This window comes from Adiantum capillus-veneris, chromosome 7, assembly GCF_014529385.1.
Source record: "Adiantum capillus-veneris isolate H3 chromosome 7, ASM1452938v2, whole genome shotgun sequence".
Classification (NCBI taxonomy): domain Eukaryota; kingdom Viridiplantae; phylum Streptophyta; class Polypodiopsida; order Polypodiales; family Pteridaceae; genus Adiantum; species Adiantum capillus-veneris.
In genome coordinates this window covers 166,929,665-166,952,847 of record NC_140937.1, presented here as the reverse complement: position 1 = coordinate 166,952,847, position 23,183 = coordinate 166,929,665, and the positions used below count along the sequence as shown (strand labels likewise).

The window sequence follows — 23,183 nt, the reverse complement described above, 5'->3', positions numbered from 1 at the left end:
AGAAATTGAAAAAGGATTGTTGTTGAGGATCGTTGTAGCCTTGACTTTCTTTAGGTGAACTTAAACTCGAAGTTTTCCATTCTTCTTCGGTACTGCACCAATCGTAGACGCCCACTCAATATGATCAATTTTGAAGACGAACTCTATTATCAAGTGAAGTGTCAATCTCTTCCTTGATTTTCTTGGCAAAAGTATCATTGTATGTACCATGCTATTTCATCCCATGCTTGGTCCCCTCCTTCAGGGGTGTTGTAGGTTACCAAATACAAGGATGAACCCCACTCAAGTGCATGCACACATCCGTAAACTTTTTGAGAGTTGAAACGAGCATCTTTTCATTATCCTCGGTTCCGTTTGGCTATTCATAGTCTTTGGGGGTTCCCACAATGCTACTAAATCTACAAGCTTGGATTGCTTAGGGCCATTGTAAGACTCTTCTACCAATGCACCTAGCTCTTAGCACTTTGCTTGTTTGCACCATTTTTTGGTACATATTGAATACATACGTACTAATAGAGTTTGAGCATGTCAATTCTTCACTTACCTCTAGTGCAGGTAGGTCTTATCACTTCGCTTGTGTGCACCATTTTACATGTAGATATCCAATACATATGTACTAATAGAATTGCAACATAGCAATTCTTCACCAAGTGCTCACAAATTTTATAAAATATGCTCTTGCACTGTAAACGCAAGACCATTAAGAGATTTCATTGACTTGCCTTTTTTTTTTTGAAGGCAAAATCTCTCCTTCATTGAAGTTGAGAGTAAGTCGCACATAATTTTTGAAGTGTCAAATCCCTTTATGTGATGTCCAAAACTGGTAAAATTATGCGGAACTAGCTTTCACAAACAAGAACTTGTTAACTCATGTCAAACTTGATGGCATGTAGTCACAAGAAAACTCATCGCTTCACAAATTGCAGTAAAAAAGACAATGTCTTTGATTGTCTATTCATATTTGGAACATGTAATCGTATGCAACCAAACCCAACACCCACAAGTACAATCCATGTTGGATTTGCAAGAAATCGTAGTACTTGAATCTCGGGTAGATCCTTGAGAGAAAGTTGATAAACAAGCATAATCCACCATGGATTTGCAAGATCAACATAATTCATGCTTAAAATTCTCTCAATAAGAGGATTTGTTTGGAATTGAGAACAAAATACACAACTCAGAGTCGCACAATTTGATGATTGAGTGTTATATAAGCATGGCTTTAAGAATGACGTTCTTTTGCTTGCAGACGTATGACAACACTACAAGCACCACACGCATTCCATTTTCCATTCCCAATAAGCATATCAAGATCCCGGGAGTGCCTAACAAAGGCAGGCCAAAAACGTGCGCTGTAAATTGCAAAGCTGAAACCAATCATCAGAGAAGGTTAATTTGCCATCAAAGCACCATTGTCGGATCGTCGCCATGGCCGGTAAGATGAACCTCGAACCTGTACAGCTACCTCTTTTATGGGCCTAGCTAGCCTTCTCCCTTGCATCCCACTCTTAACGTGCTAAGGGTGGAGGAGTCTCTTGCCATGCGCTCTCTCTGCCATTGCCGTGCATGAGGAGTCTTCACTGGATGCATGCACATACGAAAAGCTTGCTAACTTGAGAAATGGTGGGGATTGTGGTGCAGCCTCCTTGTGGCAAGGGTACCTATCCTCCACATCGTCCTTGGCAGGCCCTTCTTCTCTCAAGAGAAGACTGGAAGCTGAGGAGGGGCACCGGTCGCAAGCTTTCCTTTACTCCTTTGCATCTCGGAATTCACATTACACTGGTTGTTTGAGGATGCTCAGCCCCTCGAGTTTTCTTGCAACCCCGATGCAGCTCAGAAGCTTTCACATTTCTGCACGATTAACTTGCAGTGGTCTGTACTGGTTCCATGTTTACCTGCTTTGATATTTTGTGGTGCATCTCTCTCTCTCTCTCTCTCTCTCTCTCTCTCTCTCTCTCTCTCTCTCTCTCATGCACACAAAATATAGATGTATGTCCCTCGATGCTACAAGGAGTCGTGTATCATACTTAGTGGCAGCACAATCACGATGGTCTTTTCAAGCTTTCGATGCTATATGATGTTTGGAAGCTTCTGACACTTTGATTGTTTCATCAATCACTCATTGCACCTTCTCCACAGCAGTTCGACTTATCAATGGTTTCCATGCAGCTACTATCTCCACAAGCAATCCCTCTCGCATAGAAAGTGTGGACTTCAAGAAATTGCAGAATGGCAGGTAAAATGCTTCTTTGTCATGTTTTTTGGGCATGGAATCTTGCAAATCATTTTGATGAAATCTTTCGCACCTCTGCAAGAGTAGAAACTTAGCTTTTCTGCCCTTTCGGGCTCTCAATCTACTTATACAGCATGGGGGCCTTTCAAATTTCAATGGGGACCAAAGTTGCGTGTTGGGTCCATACACTGAGATGTGCTAGGAAACTGCAATGACCCAAACTTCAGCTTTTACAAGACAAGCATGGTTTCAGCAGTGCGATGCGCTAACGTAGCAATTCTCTACCAAACTTCAGTTTTTACAAGATAAGCATGGTTTTAGCAGTACGATGTGCTAACTTAGTAAATCTCTACCAAGATTATGTAAGGTTTACACAGCGCAATTGACTAGAAGACGAAACAGTAGATGTAGGGTACACAACAGAAGGGACAAAGGAACAAAATTCCTCTATTTCAGAAACACCACATAATTGATGGCTTTGTCAACCCGTGGTTGTTGATTACTGGGAAAGTAATAATTGTCCAAGGGGTACACGCCTAAAACATTAAGTCAGTAGAAACCTCATGAAATGTTTGTTATCGACAAGAAATTGTTAAAGTTATGTAGCTTTGGAATCGGTGAGCGTGATCACGTAGAGGAGGAGCGTGGAGAGAATTAGAAGAAGGTTATTTTTAACCGGATCTACACTTCATATTTTCCTTCACCTCAAAAGTTCTTCCCGTGTGATCTCGACCTCAAGATGGCTCCCTAGTGTTCAAATGCCAGCGACAAGCTTACTGGAGACAACTATGCTGGTTGGAAACTGATTATGTGGCTGTGGTTCTTATGCAAAGGCTTGTGGGACATCGTTGATGGCTCGGATACAAGACCCATGCGGTCCGACAACAATCGGTGGACTCGGCTTTAAGAGACGACGAGTTTCTGTAATCATGTGTTGATTGGGATGCGAGGTAATGCGAAGGCCATGTCTGCCATTGTTCATGCACTCACAAAGGAACTCTCCCGCGCTATACAGACTTTGCAATCTGTCAATGAGATGTGGTCAAAGCTTGGAGATATGTTTGATCGAGACTCTACAATGCAAGCCCTTCTTGGCTGAAGCCCAGACTTCTATGCAATCATTTTTTATGAGGACAAAGGTCATCCATGATCAACACTTGCTATGGAAATTGCATTGGCTAGTACTCAATTAGCTACCTTGGTGCTCACGAAGTTGCTTGAGGAGCACGAGATGGTGGCAAAGGCATTATGCTTGGAGATCACGAAGGAAAAGTTGCCTTGGTACTTACGAAATTGCTTGAGGAGCACGAGATGGTGGCAAAGGCATTATGCTTGCAGATCATGAAGGAAAAGCTAGATTTTGATGATCTTAGATCTTCTCATTGAGGAGGAAGTCGTCTTACTTTTTCAAGGCTAGGGTTGAGTTTCGAAAAGTGATGAAGGGCACATTCTACACTGAAAACTAAAAAGAAGTTTTGGAGCCATTGTTACAATTGTGGAATGCATATTCGTTTGTCTTGGGATTGTATATCGAAAGGTAAAGGCAAGTGCTCTCAAAAGGACAAAGGCAAAGGCAAGCTTGACGATGACAACAGTGACAATGATTGTACCAAACGACTCAACCGAGCTTGCTAGTGTGGTGCAGACGATGTAACAAACTTGGACACCCCAAGTCAAAATTCTACCGCGAAACAACAAAGATTCACTTCAAAACAGTTCACAATTTAGAATTAGGTCGACACGGCCCGGCGTAGTTCTGTGCCTAGGGATATTTGCCCCAAAGACTGGCGCCCCTTTTGGTATTTCTTTTTGTATTAATCTGTGTTCAAAGTACAAGAGAGTGGGTAGGTGCTCACTCTCAGACTCTGCGTCTAGATGCTCCGAGAAGTGAGGCCTAGCCCACTTATTTATTGGTACAAGGGATGCCCAAAAGCAGATCCCCAAAAGCATTAAACTTAAAAGCTTCCAATTCAAAAGCATCTATCTCAAAAGCTTTTTAAATTAAAGCATCCAATCCCAAAAGCTTGCGTAGATCAGCCAACGGATTTTCGTACCCAATGCCACGTCAGCAGCTCCGCAAATGCCGCCGCAAAATCCGCAAAATCCGTACAGTGGCCACGTCAGCTTGCTACGTGTCAGTGTGTGTATCCGGGGTTTGCTGCCACATCACCAGTTTGTGACATACCCCCCTCTTGAAAGAATTGTAATCGTCCTCGATTATGCTTGCAAAAACAGAGAGGCCATAACCTGTCTTAGTAGACATTGACTATTAGTACCGATGCACTAGGAACAACAAATCTAGCACATGTACCAATCGACAGTCACATCACAGGATATCACTTGACATCACATGACAAATCACATTCAAAATCATTCCAAATCTCAAACCATGATTAATCGGCAGCGTATTTAGCAATCGCATCTAGATCCAGTCAGGACCTCACAGATCCCGATTAACTAATCCATATTGCAATCATGTCTAAAGAGATTTATGAGACCGAAATGCTATAGTCAAGTCATTTCGTCTATCAGTTCTTACACTCAAACAAGTCAAGTACAAATCAATCAGTATCATATTGATTTCCGAGAAAAATCCCTTGGTTGGAAAGAAAGATTTGTTGATAACTATCTTTACCTCCCCTGACTTAGACAAGATTGGATTAAGCTCTATTTTGAGATCTCAAGAAGCTTTGGATGCTCTCCCTCCTTGTGTGAGAAAGGTTTGGAACCATCCTGTCGTAGCTTTCAAATATGTGAAAACTTTAGGACAAAAAGCTTTCAACTATAGTGACATAGGACGTAATCTTGAAAGGCCAGAGAGGCTAGCAATCTCAAGTATTGATTACCCTTGTAGTAAAACTGCCTTTTCTTCTTACGTAAATGGAGCTTTGGGTCATGTAGTTACTACCGATTGTTCTATCCTTCCTTTGGATCCCTTGAAAGACCTTTTCTCAAGAGGTACTAAATATAGGCTCGCTTCTTCAAACGACTCTTGCCTTCTCAAAGCCATAGAAAAAGGAATTTCTAGTTTCGTAGTAAAGTTTGAGTGGTATTAGAGCAAAGGAGTAGAGCCAAGGCTTCTTCACTGTGCGGGGACAACGAGATGTCACCCCAGCATATAGTCCAGTGGGACTCTCTCGAGATCAGGCTAGACACCCCCCTCCATTCAGCATCATCATCAGCAGTAGCGAGGTAGGTGCCAAGGAAGGCCCTCCTCATCATCTGCAAAGACAAGCCGGCAGGGAAAGGCCGCGCTATATCAGCGTGAGGTCGAGAGTACCTCTTGAGGAGAATTCAATCGGCAGGTGAAGGCGAGATGACCGGATCCTAGCCTCTATCATCAGCGGTTGAGCCCGGGGCTTCGGCAAAACACCCGAGAGTGGTTGAGCCCTGCGAGGCAAAACACCCCAACTCAATCAAGACGCAAGCAACAACCAACAAACAGATCATCAAAAGTAGGACCGAGTGCCTGCGGACTATCAAGCTACAGCCAGAGCCCCAAAGCAGCAAAGTGAACTTCAAAAGCAGGACAGAGTGCCTGCCGAACATCAGGCTACATGAGAGCCCCATCATCACACAAAGACATGATCTTCACAAGCAGGACCATGTGCCTGCAGACCATCAGGCTATGTAAGGGTCAGTTAGCATCAGCAAAGCCGGGGACCCGATTTCGACTCGAGTGGACCATGCACCTATCCAGACCGGTGAAGTCGGGGACCCGATTTCGACTTGGGTGGACTGAGCACCATTCTACACAACTAAGCCGGATGACCCTTAAGTGGTGGACCGAGCCCCTTCATCGAAGGCGGGGACCCAACTCGATTTGGGTGGACCGTGCACATCCTAACCATTGAAGCCGGATGACTCAGAGGTGGTGGACCGAGCACCATAGCGAAGCTGGAGGCCTGCGCGAGCGGGCGGCCATGCATCTTTTTCCTTAGCACACAGATTCGGGGATAGCCCCCCACAAAGACGGCTCAATGCAAGGGCCACATGAGGAAGGCCCCCTCACAAGAAGGCCGGAGGTTGAGTGATGCCTCCCGCAGTGACGGTCTACGAGATAGCACTGCTCATATACGCAAGCCAACATCAGCCCAATCAGAGTGGGCACATCTTCAGCAGAAGAAGGCAATCAAGGCTATGTCCACCCTGATGGTGACATAGACCCTCAAGCAAAGACACCTACATGCGGGCTTAGACAGGAGCCCTTCCAAGGTAAAGACAGCGAGTATGCCTACATCCGGCTCACAAGGAGCCATACAGGTACCACGAAGAGTACACCTACATTCGGCTTAGACAGGAGCCTCTACAGGTACACATGCAGTCAAGCCCAACATTCGGCTCAAGATGGAGCCTCAAGGGCACACAAGAAAAGGAATGTGGTGCGACCACATCGGGCTCAAGAGGACGAGCCCCACCATCAACCCTCTTTCTTCATACCGAACTTCAACCCTTCATCAAGATCGCAGCGGATCTAAGCAAGGGAAAACACGAAGACCCAAGATGAGTGATTCTCAGGTTTGTTTTCTTCGGCCAATCAAGGCAGGTTTGTTAAGAACGAGTCAAAGTTCTTCCAGATAAAGACATATATATGTGAGCATTCAGGCTCAACTCAAGCGACAAGCTTAAAGCAGATAGCAAGGAACAAAAGCAGATCGGCCAATCTTCTTCTCTACAAATTACCTACTTCAAGTCTTGCCCTCAAGTTCGCAAGGCTCACATCAGAACATTCAGGTTCAAGCGAGTCTTGAAGTATGCCAAAGCTTCAAGGTATCAATCGGATTGACTCTCCGGCAATCTCAGGAAAACCTTGGTTTGTATGCCAAGGAAGTTATCAGATAGGCTTCTTCTCTTTTGGTTCAGAGGGACGGACCGGCGCTCAATAAGCCTAAAAGGTACCTTCTGCAACGTACCTTATTTCAACGAGCAGGTAAGCTCATATCAAGACATCCAGGTCTACAATGAGCACTCAGTAAGTGCTTCAAGAAGGAAAATCTAAAGGCCAAATCTTCAGGAGGAGCGGAACCTCGGTAATCAAGCCTAAGGATTCAATTCGGCAGAGTAACTTACTCTCCATGGAACGCGAAGCGAGCAAATCTTTTTCGGTGCGTGGGTGTTGCACCATGTAATCAACTCAGCTTAACGCGAAGTGGATCTTCGTCGCCATCCAGGAAGGAATCAAACACGAAGTAAGTCAAATCAGCTTCCAAGAAGCAGTGGGAATCAATGCGACTTGGTTCTCACACTCAAAGACGAGAGCTGCATCGTCACTGCAGCCACAGGTAAAATATCCGGAACAGACAGGTTCCTCGGCATGGATCAACGCAGCAACTTGGTCTATGCCACTCAATGTACATACACCTTTCATTCAAGTCCCATCAAAAATGCCAAGCGGACTTGGTACCCACAGCTTTTTCTGCATTCAGCAAGCACGGCTGTTTGAGATAGACACTGCCTCATCGATAAGACCGCTCATGCAGCCCATTTTGGATTTCGTAGACGCACGTAAGTCTACACCCTCCAAAGCATTAACCAGGGAGTTTCTTGCCCTAACAGTGCTACTCTCGGGACGAAAGTTTTCTAAAGGGGGGGTGTATGTTGGGCTCCGGTTGATTTGGAGCTCCCGGGGTGACGGTGGGACGGTGACCACCCGATCTCGGCTAGCCACGGCTCGGTGCCGCGGGGATGCGCGATGGACCCGGTTGGGGACGACGGACGATGGGACATAGTCCTGACCTATAATTTCTCCTCACCTCACCGTTTAGGTACTACGGATGCGTGCGGGGGTTTGAGAGCACCCGGTAACGGGAGTGTCCTCCTTCACTTCATCACGTGGAGGTAATCGGGGGAGTCCGCCACGCACGGGGACTCCATGACCCAGTTTCGGGGCCGTCGGCTCGTAGCCGGCGGGTCTCATCGGTGAGCGTCGGCAAGGCGCCACACGTGAACAGGTGATCCGTTTTGGACGTTCAAGTACTCCATGCGGAGGTCTTGACTTCCTCTTCGAGCTCATCCATGTACATTCACGAATGCGCGCCCGAGGCGCTCTTCGTTCGCAGACGAAGGCTGCGGCAGATTCGTAGTCGGTTTATTTCAGCGAGCGTCGGCTTGACGCTACACGCGGACGGTATGTCCGATTTGGACGTTTAGGTACTCCATGCGGAGACCTCGGCTTCCTCTTCGAGATCAGCCATGCACATTCATGAACGCGCGCCCGTGGCGCTCCTCGTTCTCAACCGACGGTCTGCTGGCAGGTTGAGCCCACCCCGACCCAAGGCGGTCCGGGGACTTTTCAGCAATTTTCCAAGATAGCCCAAAGTGGTCTGAGAGAGTTCCAGGGGGACCTCTTAGATATGCGCTCAAGGCCCGAATAGCCTCGTTCGCTCAACATTGAACCTAAAGACGCTTCCGCACTCAACTAAACTTCAACTCCGCGCGGTGCCACCAAGGCTCCCGCACGCGTCAAGCAAGACGTGATCTCGGGCCGTTTTTTGGACGAGCCCATCAACGAGCCGCCAAAGGGACTCAAGTCAGTGGACGCGAGCCTCCCAACATGCGAGCTCCAAGTTGCGGGCCCTTGGCCTCTTGGTGAAGGTGTTCACCTTGAGTGTCTCAATTTTATAAACCTGCACCTACTCTTGGGCACTGACGACGTGAGTAGGGATGTCATAGCTGTTGTCCAAGCTATGCATCATAAAGGTGATAATCTTATTCTTCCTATTTGGACAAGCAGCGAAGTTGAGATCACATATTGTCAAGTTTGGTTCTTTGCTCTTCGTAGGTTTGTAGTAGTATTCATTTTTCGATTAGCTTACTTGAGGACTTAAGAATGTGTTCCGTTAGAAGGTGTTGTGTGAAGTTTGATTTCTAGGATTAAGTTTTTAAGATGTCTTATCCTTTTTTTTTCTTAAAGTTGAGTACTTGTTTTAAGCCATGTAAGTTGCGTCATCTTATTTTACACATGGCTTTTCTAAAAACATTTTTAAGTTGATAATGTTTTGTTTTATCTAGTTTTGTTTCGTAGCAAACAAAGTGATTTTGTTTGTTTGTTTGTTTGTTTTTGTTTTTCTTTTCTTTTCTTGTGTCCCTTGCTTTTATAGTTTTATGAGTGCTTTATTCCCTCTTATAATTCGTGAGGTTAGACTATTTTGAACTTATGAAGGTATATCTAGTTCACAAAGTCATACAACAGAATACTGTCAGCTCAGCAGGATCCGTGAAACCCAAAGGGACATCGGTGACTCTATATCAAGAATTGGGGTAATCTGTTGACAAAGGAGCGGAGTGACTCACCTCGTGTGCATGCCCACTGCACTAGATTCACCCATGCTGAAATCGGGGTTCTATCGGAGTAGACTACGCTAAACCGAATGCTTCAAGGTAAAGTTCTACAATCTGAGGAGTATCTGCAAGGTCCTCCTCCTCCATCCACTTCGCATCCAATGCAGGGTAGTTCTTGAATTTAACCAAGAACCGCCTAATCACTTTACCTTTAATCTTTCTATCTTTATCTTTATGTGCTAGTATTTGTTAAGGAAAGAGTATCTCCTCGCTTTTCTCCACTTCGGGTTGCTCATCTGGCTCCCCATCATCGAGCACATCGCCTTTAAAAGGCTTCAAGAGACTCGCATAAAAAGCATTGTGAATTCTCTAAGTATCGGATAGCTTCAGTCTAAAGGAGATATCATTTATCTTTCCTTTTATCTGGAAAGGTCCATAGTATCTCATGCTAAGCTTTGGAAAAAGCTGCTCCTTTCCTTTTTCTTTCTCAGGTGTGCCTTCTCAAAACGTAAGAGCACCCAATCGTCTTCCTTTAATTTCAAATCGCGATGGTGTCGATCTGCTGCCTTCTTGTGTCTTTCCTAAGATTTTGCCAAAGCCTCCTGGACCTTGGCAAAAGCAGTGTCCAAGTCCCTCGTGTATTGGTCTCCTTCAAAACTCTTATTTTTCGTGCTTAGGAAGGGTGGAACTTTGGTAGCACCTTCAATAATCTCAAATGGAGCCTTTCCCGTCGAAGAGTGGATCGTGTTATTGTAGGCAAATTCCACCAAGGGCAAATTTTTTTCCCATTGAGTCTTCTGATCAGAAATGTAGACTTCAATAAATCCAGTACAACTGAATTTGCAATCTCAGATTGCCCATCTGTCTGCGGGTGGAAAGATGACGAGAACTACAACCGAGTGCCAATGTTCTCCCAAATAGCCTTCCAAAACAAACTCGTGAATCGGGGATCTCTGTGAAAGACTATTGTCTCAGGCATGCCATGTAATCTGAATATGTGGGCAAATGAATAGTCTTGCCAAATGATCCGGCTTGATTGTTTTCTTCACTGGAATGAAATGAGTCTGCTTGCTAAATCTGTCAATAACAGTCTAGATACCATCGTGCCCACTCTGTGTCTTCGGGAGATCAAAAATGAAATCCATTGCATTACTTTCCTAGGGGCAGGTGGGAATGGGTAAAGGCTGCAACAATCCCTGTTCTTTATGCCTGTCAAACTTGACCTTCTGACATACCAAGCAACTACGTACAAAATCGTCCACACCCTTCTTGAGTCTTTGCCAAAAGAAGTAACGGTATCAATGCCGCGGTGACCCGTAAATGGTGGACAGTGACATTCGGTTAGAACCTTTTCCCTCAACGGCTGTGTAACGCACAACATCGTTTTGTTCATCAAGTAGCCATCCCGAATTGAATATCCCGCTACTACCTCCCCATTCTATATTCGACTGAATATATCTGAAAAATCTGGATCTGTGGCATACTGATCGACCATGTCCTCGAAGCTTATATGATGAATCGCGGAAATAGCCAAGACTAACGGCTTCCGAGACAAAGCATTTGCCACCAAGTTCTTCTGTCCCTGGACATGGACAATCTGGAAGTGAAACTGTGACAAGATGTTAGCCCACCGCATCTGCTTTTCCGATAGCTGCTTCTGCGACAAGAAGTAGCGTAAACTCTGATGATTAGCGAGGACCGTAAAATCGGCTTTGAGTAGGTAACGTCGCCACTGAGTAAGAGCATAGATAACCGCCAAAAGTTCTTTCTCATAAATCTGTGCTGTCAATTTCGCCCTTGGAAACAATTGGCTCTCATAGGCAATGACGTGGCCTTCTTGCATTAAGACCGCACCCAGACTACAACCACAAGTGTCATAATATACTTCAAATGACTTTTGCAAATCCGGCAAAGTCAAAATTGGTCCTGTAGTCAATAATCAATTTCTCTTTCAAAGTTTGAAAGGCAGTCACCTCTGTGGCTCCCCACAAGAAAGGGACTCTTTTTTGTGTCAAGATATGCAAAGGAGAAGCAACCTCTGCAAACTTTCTAATGAACCGCCGGTAGTAAGAACATAAGCCCAAGAAGCTTCTAACTTCATGGACATTCTTCAAATTGGGCCAATCACGTATAGTCTCAATCTTGGCCGAGTCCATTTGCACTCTTGCTGCTGAGACGATGTGTCCCAAAAAGTGTATCTCCGATAAGAAAAATTCACTCTTCTTGGCATTGATCACCAACTTGTGATCTCGCAATGCCTAAAAGACCTGTAGCTGTCTATGTTCTGCCTCATCCTTGGAGAAGACTATAATGTCATCAAAGAAAGTGCCAACAAAAGATCTGTACTCTCTGAAAATCCTGTCCATCATTCGGTTAAAAGTCGCTAGAGCATTGGTAAGGTCAAAAGGCATCACCAAAAATTCATATAAACCGAAGCTCGTCCGAAAAGCTGTCTTGTAGACATCTCCCAGCGCGATTTGGATCTGATGATATCCGCTCTTCAAATCGATCCTACTGAAACAAGAGGATCCTTGTAGTCGGTCAAGAATATCATTGATCCTCGGAATCGAAAATCTGTTCTTGATGGTGATTTTATTAAGAGCTCTATAATCAATGCACATTGTCCAAGATCCGTCTTTCTTTAAAACCATCAACACCGGAGAACAGTAGGGTGAAGTACTTGACTGGATAAGACCCTTTTCCAAGAGGTCTTTCACTTGGTTCATAATCTCTTCATTCTGGGCTCGGCTCACATGGCAAGGCGGCCGGTTCAGTGGTGTGCTTCCAGGTATCAGATCAGTGGTGTAATCCTCAAGACAAGCTGGTGGCAACTCGCCTGGCAGGCCCTCAGAAAAGCAATCGGCATGAGTGTGGAGAAAATCTTGGCGTTCTTTATCAAGTTCATACATATTTGTCTTGTGTTCATCATTTAACTCTTTCAAAAAGATCGAGTAAACAAACAGATTGGATTTCATTAGTTTCGAAATGGCAGAAATAGGGACAGACTCGCCCTTCAATTTCACACCAAGTTTTTTCGGCCCTTTTCATTTGTCAATGTCGCTTTCTTTGCCCGATAATCGACCATGGCGTTGTTCTCATGGTACCAAGGGACTCCAAGGAGGACATCACTACCTTCCAAGGGAATTATGTAGAAGTCCTCGTGCCCCAAATACCCCTGACAATGCAACCAAAGTTTGTCAATGGTAGGTGTAATGGCTACGTCCCGTTCGGGTGCCGCTACAAATGCCTCTGCTTGTGGTCCCATTCGATCGGGTGTAATCTTGAGCCGCGCCGCCAATTCAGGTGAAATGGAGTTGGCCTTGGCTCCTCCATCAAAGAAAATCAGGGCTTCTTGATCTTTCACTTTGCCCCAAGCTCGACAAAGTTTTGTACTTTCATCAATCATGCTTGGGTTAGTACCCATGCAATCTGGAAGCAAGGCCTGCTTTCATCTTGCCTTTTCTTCCACGTTCCTCAGCTGCTCTTGAGCTCTCTGGCCTATCTTCATTCTGTTCTTGCTGTGCCTTTTTAGGGTACTTCATGGAGACGTGCCCATGTTCTCTCGAAGAGTGAGCCGGGGTCGTGAATCCTTGTATTTCTTTTCTTCGGAACTCTTTCTCTTTCTACTTTCATTATTAGAAGTCTGTTGGGTTCTCTGAGTCAAGATCTCAATGGGGTAAGTCTGATTGTCTGAATGTATGACAAAATCCCGTTTCGCATGACCCATCAATTCTTGAATAGGATTTGACTTTTGTTCCAAGTAGTAGTCACGGATCTCTGTAGGAAGTCTGCAGGAAAACTGCTCAATCTGTTCTTTAAACAAGACCTTCTTAAATGAAGAGGCTGTAGAAAAGAGCTCCGAGATCTCTCGCAATAAGCGTCCAGAGAATCTCCCTTGGTCATCGGAAGATGATTCCAAGCAGTTCGTATATCTCGTTCGTACTCCCGAGTCATCAAAGAAGAAATAAAAAGCCTTTTTAATTTCAACCATTTAACCGGAGCTTCCTTTCTCAGTAGAAGGGTGGACCACCATATTTGAGCATTTCCCTTGAAGAAAGATGTAGCCCTCCGAATCTTGGAGTGCTCTGAGTAATGCCCTCCAGAGAAAGCTATGTCAAATTGCTGTATGAAGGCCAAAGCCCTCGGAGCATCTCGAAATCCAGAAAAAGAGTCAAACTTAATTGACTGTCCCACCTTCTTTGAATTTTCTTACTTTCTTGCTCTTATCTTTGAGGAAGTCATATTGGTTGGCCTTATAAAAATGCTGCTTCTTTGCATAAAACATGTGATCGTCAGAGTCCGAACTGTCTGAGGATGAGTCCTCAGTAGAATTGTCAAAAACTGGGTGAAATTTAGGCTTCTTTGCCTTTTTCTAGCCCTTTTCGAAGCTTTGCTTTTTGCTTCACTTTTTGCCTTTTCTGTCTTCTTTGCTTGAGTCAGAAGAGCTAGAAGAATTGTCAGAAGAAGAAGAAGAAGAAGAATTGGGTAGTCCTTCAAATCGTACACGCTGCTTCTGCTTTCTTGGCGATGCAAAAGTAGATTGACGACCCAAATAACCAGGGAAGTCAGTTCCTTTCTTATGCTTTTTATCGTGCTTTTTGGCTTTATTGTTTGCGTCCAAAAGCAGGCTGATATGTGTCTGAACCACCTCTTGTAATTCTTGCTCTGTGAACATCGTCGGAGAAGGAGGTTTCTTGAGTGCCGGTTTGATGGGTGGCTCTGTGACCTTCTACCCACTGGGTGTGCACTTCTGCGAGGGATTGCTGAGTCAAAAATTTTGCAAATTTTGGATCCTTTGCAATTTTAATCATCTGCTTTGTTGCCTCGTCAACCAATTGTCGACGTTCCATCTCTTCAATCTTAGACTAAGTTGGCCGGGGTGGGCCGTACTCTTCTGATTGCTCATGAGAATCTTCTCCGTGATCTCCTCCCGCACTCGCAGATGCAGAAGAAGTCGACTGATTTTTGTTGGAATCCACAAGTGTCGCGAGAAAAGGATCGGATTTCCCGGTAGAAGAGAAATCGGCCGTGCTCTGATACCATTGTAACAAACTTGGACACCCCATACCAAGATTCTACCGCGACAGAACAGAGATTCACTTCAAAACAGTTCACAATTCACAATTAGGTCGACACGGCCTGGCATAGTTCCGTGCCTAGAGATATTGGCCCTAAAGACTAGCGCCCCTTTCGGTATTTCTTTTTGTATTAATCTGTGTTCAAAGTACAAGAGAGTGGGTAGGTGCTCACTCTCAGACTCTGCGTCTAGATGCTCCGAGAAGTGAGGCCTAGCCCACTTATTTATTGGTACAAGGGATGCCCAAAAGCAGAGCCCCAAAAGCATTAAACTTAAAAGCTTCCAATTCAAAAGCATCTGTCCCAAAAGCTTTTTAAATTAAAGCATCCAATCCCAAAAGCTTGCGTTGATCAGTCAACGGATTTCTGTACGCAATGCCACGTCAGCAGCTCCGCAAATGCCGTCGCAAAATCCGCAAAATCCGTACAGTGGCCACGTCAGCCTGCCACGTGTCAATGTGTGTGTCTGGGGTCTGCTGCCACGTCAGCAGTTTGTGACAGACGACACTAGCTTCGCCTTCTAGTCTAGTGGCGGGTGCTAGAACGTGCTTTAGCTAGAGAGGCACGTGAGCGGCAAGTGATGCTCCCAATACTTGATTTGGATCTGTGTGTCTAAGTTAAAGTCATCGGTGTTTGGAGCTGTGCGTCGAAGTTCAAAGCACATTGCATTTGGCGAGGAACCAACATGGCCTGTACAAAACACTATGGATGTCCTGCAGACAAGTTATAATGTGTTCCAAAGTTTATTGTCTTGAAGAATATTGGATGTGAGGTGTTCATAGTGTTCATGAATGGGGATTCTTGGCAGAAGGGGGATTCTTGGCAGTAGTGGTCTAACTTTCAATGAGGCGATTGGTGCTCAAGATGGCATCTTCATTATGGTGACAAGTGACGGTTGAAAATCCGAGGTGTATCCAGTAGTAGCACTATTGGGGTGTCAATGGTAGCTTCTTCATCAACTTGGTCTTCCTATGTACGTCCACTATGAGCTACAACGATGGTGTTAAAGGTTATGCATCTCAAAGCAAGTGAATGCGCAATGTGATCCTATTTATTTATTGTTTCATTTTAGGTGTTTTTAAACTTATTTGACATGAGAATTGGGTTGGGCAATTCAGTTGAGGGGTATATAAGGAATCCAACTCCCATTGTAATAATCATCTAATTTAGGGTTGACTGTGTTGGTTTGGTGAATCTCTCTCTCTCTCTCTCTCTCTCTCTCTCTCTCTCTCTCTCACACTCACACACACACACACACACACACACACACAAACAATCGCGTGTTCTCTTTCTATCTCTTTGCTTCCTCATAGTCTACTTTGACAAGAATAACGTAAGAACTAGGAACTAGTGTATCTCTCAATCTGTAACCTAATTCTATGTGCTTTGGGGTGCTACCATCAAATTTTCCTACCTAACCCAAAGTTGAATCTCACAAAGAAATCTGTATCATTGCTATCCCTGTCAAGCTTGTTTTGGGCCTTTGTCCTCTTGCGAGCTCTTACATTTTCCTTTGGCTTCACATTCCCCAGCCAAACAAAGCATCTTACTCTCCCTTGAGAACTACAATCGAGCATAGGCTGCTGATTGAGTGCTGGTTGATCCACTTTCCATAGCCATTGGTTGATCTTGGGTCACCTTTGCAGATGGACCTTTGCCTTTGTTCTTTTCAGTGCACTTTGATTTTCCTTTGACTTTCAAATTCTAAAGCCAATGGACGTAAAGCTTCTTTGAGGACTTTGAGAGTGTAGAGGCGGCTAACGGAGTGCCGCTCAACGCACTTTCCATAGCCAAGAATTGGCTTACTAGAGTCATCATAGCCGATGGAGATGTTGAGGCAGTCAATAGAGAAGAAGGCTCTGCTTTCTCTTTTTCTGACAGGATGACACAATTTGCTCCGTTCATAAGCAAGATTCCACACAATCGATGTCCTTGGCCTCACCTTCTCTTCAAGCCATGCCCTTTCAAAAGGCTGCATAAAACTGCTAGCAATGGAGTCGGCTTGCTCTTTGTCCCTCAAAAAGCTCCTAGAATTTGTCCAGATGACTTGCAATCGCTCATGGCGTTTCAAAAAGCATGTGTGTGACTGGGGTCCACTACCTTCTCACTGCAAGAGGTAGTTCGTGGTATCTACCCAGAGACTATGCCTTCCATGCTTGGCATCTCAAAGGTGCTGCAGAGAGTGTGTAACAGGCTTGGACACTTTAGCGAGAAATCAATAGCAACACACGAACTTTAACTTCAAAATTATTGAGCTTTAATATATATATATATATAGATAGATAGATAGATAGAGAGAGAGAGAGAGAGAGAGAGAGAGAGAGAGAGAGAGAGAGAGAGAGAGAGAGAGAGAGAGAGAGAGAGAGAGAGAGTCGGCATGGCATAGCGGAGTTTCGCACCTACAGGCACTGGCCCCAAAGACTGGCGTCCCTTTCGGTATTTCTTTATTATTGTTCACAACGAGGTACAACTCCTGAGGGTCGTTTGCTCTCAGACTCTGCGTCTAGATGCTCTGCAAAGTGAGGCCCTAAGGGCTCTTATAAACTTTACAAGGGATGCCCAAAAGCAGAGCCCCAAAAGCATCAGGTTCAAAAGCACTTTCACCCAAAAGCTCTGGTCTCTCATGCTAGCGTCAAAAGCTGCCAGCATAAATCACGGAAATCCGTACGGGCCTGGCACGTGGCACCAGCAATGCAATTTGCGAAAATTGGTACAAGCTTGCAACGCTAGCATCCGTATTATCTGCCATGTAAGCATGTCAGCGTGATTTACGAAAATCTCTTCCAGAGGTCAAGCTTTTGTCTTTAGGGTCTCGAACCCTCGGTCGGTGCTTCATAAGCTCTCTTAGTTTATCGGTTCAGTTTCTCTTGTCCACTCGGCCATTCTCTTCTAGTTGGTCATGCCTTGTCATCACTTTGTGACATTTCCCCCTCTTGAAGAATTGTAATCGCCCTCAATTACACCTGCAAAAACAGCCAAAGGATAGAAACTTTCTTCGGTAGACACTGCTCTATGTACTCATGCACCAGACTCGACCAATCTAGCACTTCTTCAAAGACCTCAGCCAGCAATCACATCCAGACCACACTGATCTTTTTATGGATGTCTTTGAAGTTTGATCTACTAAATCAGGTTACTATCAGATTCATATCTTTTTGTTTCACATTTCAATCAAGCAAACCATGCCATGACCATCCCCTCAAGACAGTACATCCACATAGCATGTAGTTCACAAATTACACACTTAGTTCACACTGAACATTCAAATCACGTTCACTATGTCCATCGAGATATTGGATCATGATCAATCGGCAACGTGTTTAGCAATCACATCTAGATCTATCCCAAATGTCGATAGATGTCTCGATTGACTAATTCTTGTTGCTATCATGTCCATCCCATCTATCTGGAATCAGAAGACCGAAATGTTGCAATCATTTTGTCTTTCAAACATGCACTCAAACATAACTCAAATGAGAGAGCACAAGTAAATCAGATTCATTTCGGGAATTCCCAGTTCGAAGTACTTCTTTCATAAAGTCATCCAACAGAATACTGTCAGCCCCATGAGTATCCCTAAAATCCAAAGGCAATGACTTTATTCCATCTAGGTAATCTGTGACAAAGGAGCGGAGTAACTCCCCTCTTGTGCAGTCCGGCGTACACGAGATTCAACCCGCTGATCTCCGGGAACTGTTAGAATAGTCGAAGCTAGACCAAAAGTGTCAAGGTAAAGTTCCAAATCTTAGGAGTATCTGCTAGGTCTTCCTCCTCCAGCCACTTCGCATCCAATGCCGGATAGTTCTTGACTAAGAACCACCGTTCTTTTTATCTTTTCTTTCCATGTGAGCCAGTATCTGTTCTCGAACGACAATCTCCTCGGTCTCTCCCACTTCAGGTTTCTCTTCAGGCTCCCTGTCCACTGGCACCTCACTTGGATTTGGGGAATTCTCTGATCTACCAGTTGATTCCCTTTTCCTTTCTTTCCTTGTGCCCTCGGACTTGTGGGTAGCTAGCCTCCCCTGTCCATCGGCTTGTCAGTCTCAATCATCGAAACCCTGAGACGCACTATCATCTGATCCCCTTTCTTCTCCAGAATCCTCTGATGAACTTGCATCTGGTTCCCTTAGTTCTTCGAAACCCTTGGATGTGTTACCATCTGATTCTCCAAAATCGTGTGATGAGCTGTCATCCGGTTCCCCTGGTTCATTCTCTTCACTGGCAGACTCTTGCCCTGTTGAGGTGGATACTATCCCGTCCGTAGGATAAGTCAATGAGCCGGCATGCATTCCAAATCGTTGCTTAGCATGTCCCATAAGTCTTTGAATAGAGACTTCTGGTTTAGACAATAATCTTGAATCTCTTTTGGTAATCCACAACAAAACCGCTCAATCTAGTTTCTCAAAGTGATCTTTCGAAACGAAGATATTGGCAGATAAGTATCCCAAAACCTCTGACAGTAGTCATCCAATGTATCTCTCTTAGTGATTCTCGAGTGATGCCAAATGCCGCCCTTCACACCTTGGAGTGTTGTACAAACTCAAGGGCTCGAAGGGTATCCTGGTAGCCTGAAAATGTCTCAAACCTGACAGCCTGACCCCCTTCCTTAACTCCTTGGTCTTCTTGCTCATCTGGTCACTCTCAGAAGAGGATGAGCTCTCCTTCTCTGAACTGCTAGATGGCCTTCCATGCCTTCGAGACTTTTGCAAAAATCTGCTTTTCTTGCTTTTTCTCCGTGTCTTCTTCCTTTTCTCAGAACTAGAGGACGACGAACTGTCGGAACTTTGTGAAGATGAAGAAAAATCTGAGTCATCCTTGAAACAAGCATGCTTGTTGGATCTGCTTGCCACCTCGAAACTCGACTTCCGGCCCAAATAACTGGAGAAATACACCGATTTCCTCTTCTTTTGAGAGTGCTTCAAGCCTTTCATTATATGGTTCATCTTCTGGTCAACAACTCTGTCCAGTTCTTCTTGCAAGTACAGCTTCCACTTTTCTCCACTCGTTTGTCCTTTCAAATTTCCTCCAGACTTGAGAGGAGAATCAATGGCCTCACGCCATCTCGAGTGAATCTCATCAATCGGGTAATTCTTCAAGTGTTTTGCAAACCTCGGGTCTTTGGAGTACTTGATCAATCTTTTCACACACGTGTCAACCTGCAATTGACACTTGTACCCCGCTTTGGCAAACTTTTCCGTTGAAGATTTGCCAAAATGTTTATTCTTTTCTTCAGTTCCCGCGTTGGATTTCAACTTTTCTTTCCCCCCCCCGCGAGAGGTGTTAACTCTGTCAGATTCTCCGTGAGAAACCATATGTAATTTGGGGCTTTTTATGGCTTATGACCTCTAAGGCAGAGCGATGAAGATGGGAGCGCGCCCGATGCGTTCTTCTTATATGGAGGATCCGATCCCTTTTGCAGCACACATAGGTTTTTGTGAAGACACTCCAAGCGAGAAATCAATAGCAACACACGAACAGAAACTTCAAAATCATTGAACTTTAATAGAGAGAGAGAGAGTCGACACGGCGCGACGAAGTTCCGCTCCCAGAAGCATTGGCCCCAAAGTCTGTCGCCCCTTTCGGTATTAGAAATTATTGATCACAACGAGGTACAACTCCCAAGGGTCCTCTGCTCCCAAACTCTGCGTCCAGATGCTCTGCAGAGTGAGGCCCCAAGGGCTCTTATAAACTTTACAAGGGATGCCCAAAAGCAGAGCCCCAAGAGCATTTGGGTCAAAAGCACTTTCACCCAAAAGCTGTGGTCTCTCATGCTAGCGTCAAAAGCTGCAAGCGTAAATCGCGAAATCCATACAGGCTTGCCCCGTGGCACCAACAATGTAATTTGCGGAAATACGTACAGGCCTGCCACGTTAGCGTTTTCAGTTTTCAGCCCTTTCGTCGTTGGAAGTGTGTGAGATCCGCGAAGCGCTAGCCTATCAGATGCGGTCCGGGACCTCGGCAGCCCATTGAGCCTCTCCTCGGCCATTCTCTCGCTGCATCGAATGCTCCCATTGCTGCCCATCATCGGCATCATCAAGGTCTACGTTTTCAGCCCGTCATTCCTCTCACATTGGGAGCGCAATTCAGCTCCAGATCTACCCCTTTGGTTGTTATATTTACACCACTCTACTGCTTCACAGGTCTAGGGCATACATGTACGGCTAGTGTGCCTCCGGGATGGCCACCCTTTGCATATGCATTTAGGCTGCATCATTGTCCGGCCCCCCACTTCTGGGCTAACCGCCCAACTTGTCCGAGCGCTCTCATATTTCATTTATTTCTTGTTGGATCGTGGGGGATTTTTCTAGGCTTTGCCCTACCTCCCCTTGAGCACCTATTTATGGGCCAGGGAGGTTTTCACTTCCACAATATCTGGCATTGTACTGGTTCTTCTGTTTTGGTAGTCATGGGGGGCTGATCGCCCCCTCTTCCTACACAAAGCCTTTTGGTCTCTCTCTCTCTCTCTCTCTCTCTCTCTCTCACACACACACACACACACACACACACACACACACACTTCCGCACACGCGCACTCTCACATTGGTTTCTATCCACAATCCCACAACGAGAAGGATCCAAAGGTGCAACAAATCAGCCTCGGAGGTGCTTCATCTTGAAGAGTTACCGAGGCAACATTTACTATTCAAGTCAGTAGAGTCTGCACTTGGGGTATTGTGTTTGTGTACATTCCATTTACGCAATCAAAAGCAAATACCACATCGGCAATGGTGTGGGGTGCCCTTGAGAGGGTGGGTTGAGACCCTATTGGGTGTCATTCTCCTCTTCTCCCTATCTCTCTCTCCCTCTACACATCCCTACCTCTCTCTCTCATTCCCTCTCTTCAGGGAAATAAAAGGAGCCATCTCTTGTGCTAAGTAGCACACATTGATGCAAGGAAAGAAGTAAAGATTTGTGGAAGTGTAAAGTCTTGATCTTGTCACCATTTCAATTCCGTTGCACCTGACATGACAAATTCCATAGGTGCAAGTTTTGTATGAAAAGACCCAACGTGGGGGGACTACTCTACAAGAAGTGGCTCAGCTATTGAAAGGGAAACATAACCAAGAAGCCCTCTATATCTTTGGTCCCCAAGCCCATCCTTAGCCAACCTTTACAACAGTCACATACAAATAAACGCTCACTTCAAAAGATTTTCCTAGTGAGGCCAAGCCTGAATCAAAATTTATATGACCTCCTCAAGCTTCAAGAGTCAACATCCATCTTAAGCCTTTTTTGAACGGGTAAATTACAAAAGCAAGCTGACCACCTAAAACATGCACAATATGGGCAACTCTAATATTTGAAGGCAATTACCTAATACCAACGTGGGCTCAGCTATTTTAGAAGTTATTTGACAAGTGACTCAGTTGCTTTAGAAACTCGGTGATTTTTATTGAAAGACTTCAAGCCTTAAATTTTAGTTCATTCTACTCAGTGTGTTGGGACTTGGAGTAGACTGGATCGCATGTATGTTATGCACGATGATTTCTTTTTGTTGAAAGTACTAAGCATTACTATGCACACACAATATGGTCTTTCTAGGCCACTTTCCATTGGCGTTGATATGCCTAGACAACCTGTAAATTTGTTTAGACGTCGTATGGGTAGGCTGCCGTTGAAGTTCAATTCGTCGTTCGTAGCTCATGATCTTTTTGATGGTTATATAAAACAGCTCTTACATCAATTTTTACTCCTTGCTGCCTATGAATTGTTGCTGGCCAATATGGAGCAAAAAGCCAAACAATATGGAATTTACCATGCAAATTCTAAACGGTAGAGGTTAAATGTGAAGATTAGTGGTGCTAATCCTAGGAGATTAAATTGAGACTCAAGAGACGAGAACACTTGTTGAATTGATTTGATTCATTAAACTGTATACATAGCCTCCTTCATATGGGAGATGAAAAGACACAATGTCTGTTGATGACTCTAGACTACGAGTTACATCCTTTGACCAATAGTTGTGACCGGTCGCTGTAGAGATTTGACCATTGGGTGCAAGGGTGCAACCATTTGATGAAAAGGTGTAACCGTTGGGCTAAGAGACACACCCTTCTGTGGACAGGAGTCTCCATTCTAGTCCATCTTTGTACGTGTATCAAGATTAAGTGCAAGAAGGTAACATATGGATGAAGTATATGCCACAATCGTGACATTCCCTCCCATTTAAACTAAAACCCCAGGGTAGTTGTAGAAACTCTGGGAGAAGGAAAATTGTATTTATGTAGTGCTTCTGCATCCAAAGCTCTAACTGTTAAGTCCCATGTCATGGTACTATTATTGACCGCGACAATCTTGTGTATGCCAAACTCAATACTGACTCATCTGCAACTTTATCAATGCTTCTGATAAATTCATTGGTAATGTCTAGTTGTCTCAATGAAATGTCTAGTTGTCTCCAAGATGAGACTGAATCCTCATCTTCTTTGATGAAAACCATAGGCGATGACTTTGGAACTTCCTCGGTCGTTACTTTTCTATCTCCTCCGAAAACCAAAACCCAAGCCACTCACATGCTGATGAGCATGACCATGAGCTATAGAAATGACACTATCAATGAAGTTGACCCTACAAACTTCTTCTACGTGCCAAG

At 44.8% G+C, this 23,183-nt stretch overlaps 1 protein-coding gene across 5 annotated transcripts in view; it reads left to right on the top strand.

Annotated features, from left to right (window-relative positions):
• The first annotated feature begins 1,269 nt into the window (after positions 1-1,269).
• LOC147454998 (phosphoglucosamine mutase family protein) overlaps positions 1,270-23,183 on the top strand; it is a 164,924-nt gene continuing 143,010 nt past the window's right edge. For 2 of the 5 annotated variants that reach the window (XM_086516853.1, XM_086516852.1), the window contains exons 1-3: positions 1,272-1,435; positions 1,642-1,872; positions 2,170-2,236. In XM_086516853.1, coding sequence (XP_086372979.1) covers positions 1,429-1,435; positions 1,642-1,872; positions 2,170-2,236 — 305 coding nt within the window. In that variant the 5' untranslated portion in view covers positions 1,272-1,428. Of the gene's footprint in view, positions 1,436-1,641; positions 1,914-2,169; positions 2,237-23,183 lie in introns of those variants that run through there. The other 3 variants (XM_086516854.1, XM_086516855.1, XM_086516856.1) reach the window with 3 other exon arrangements.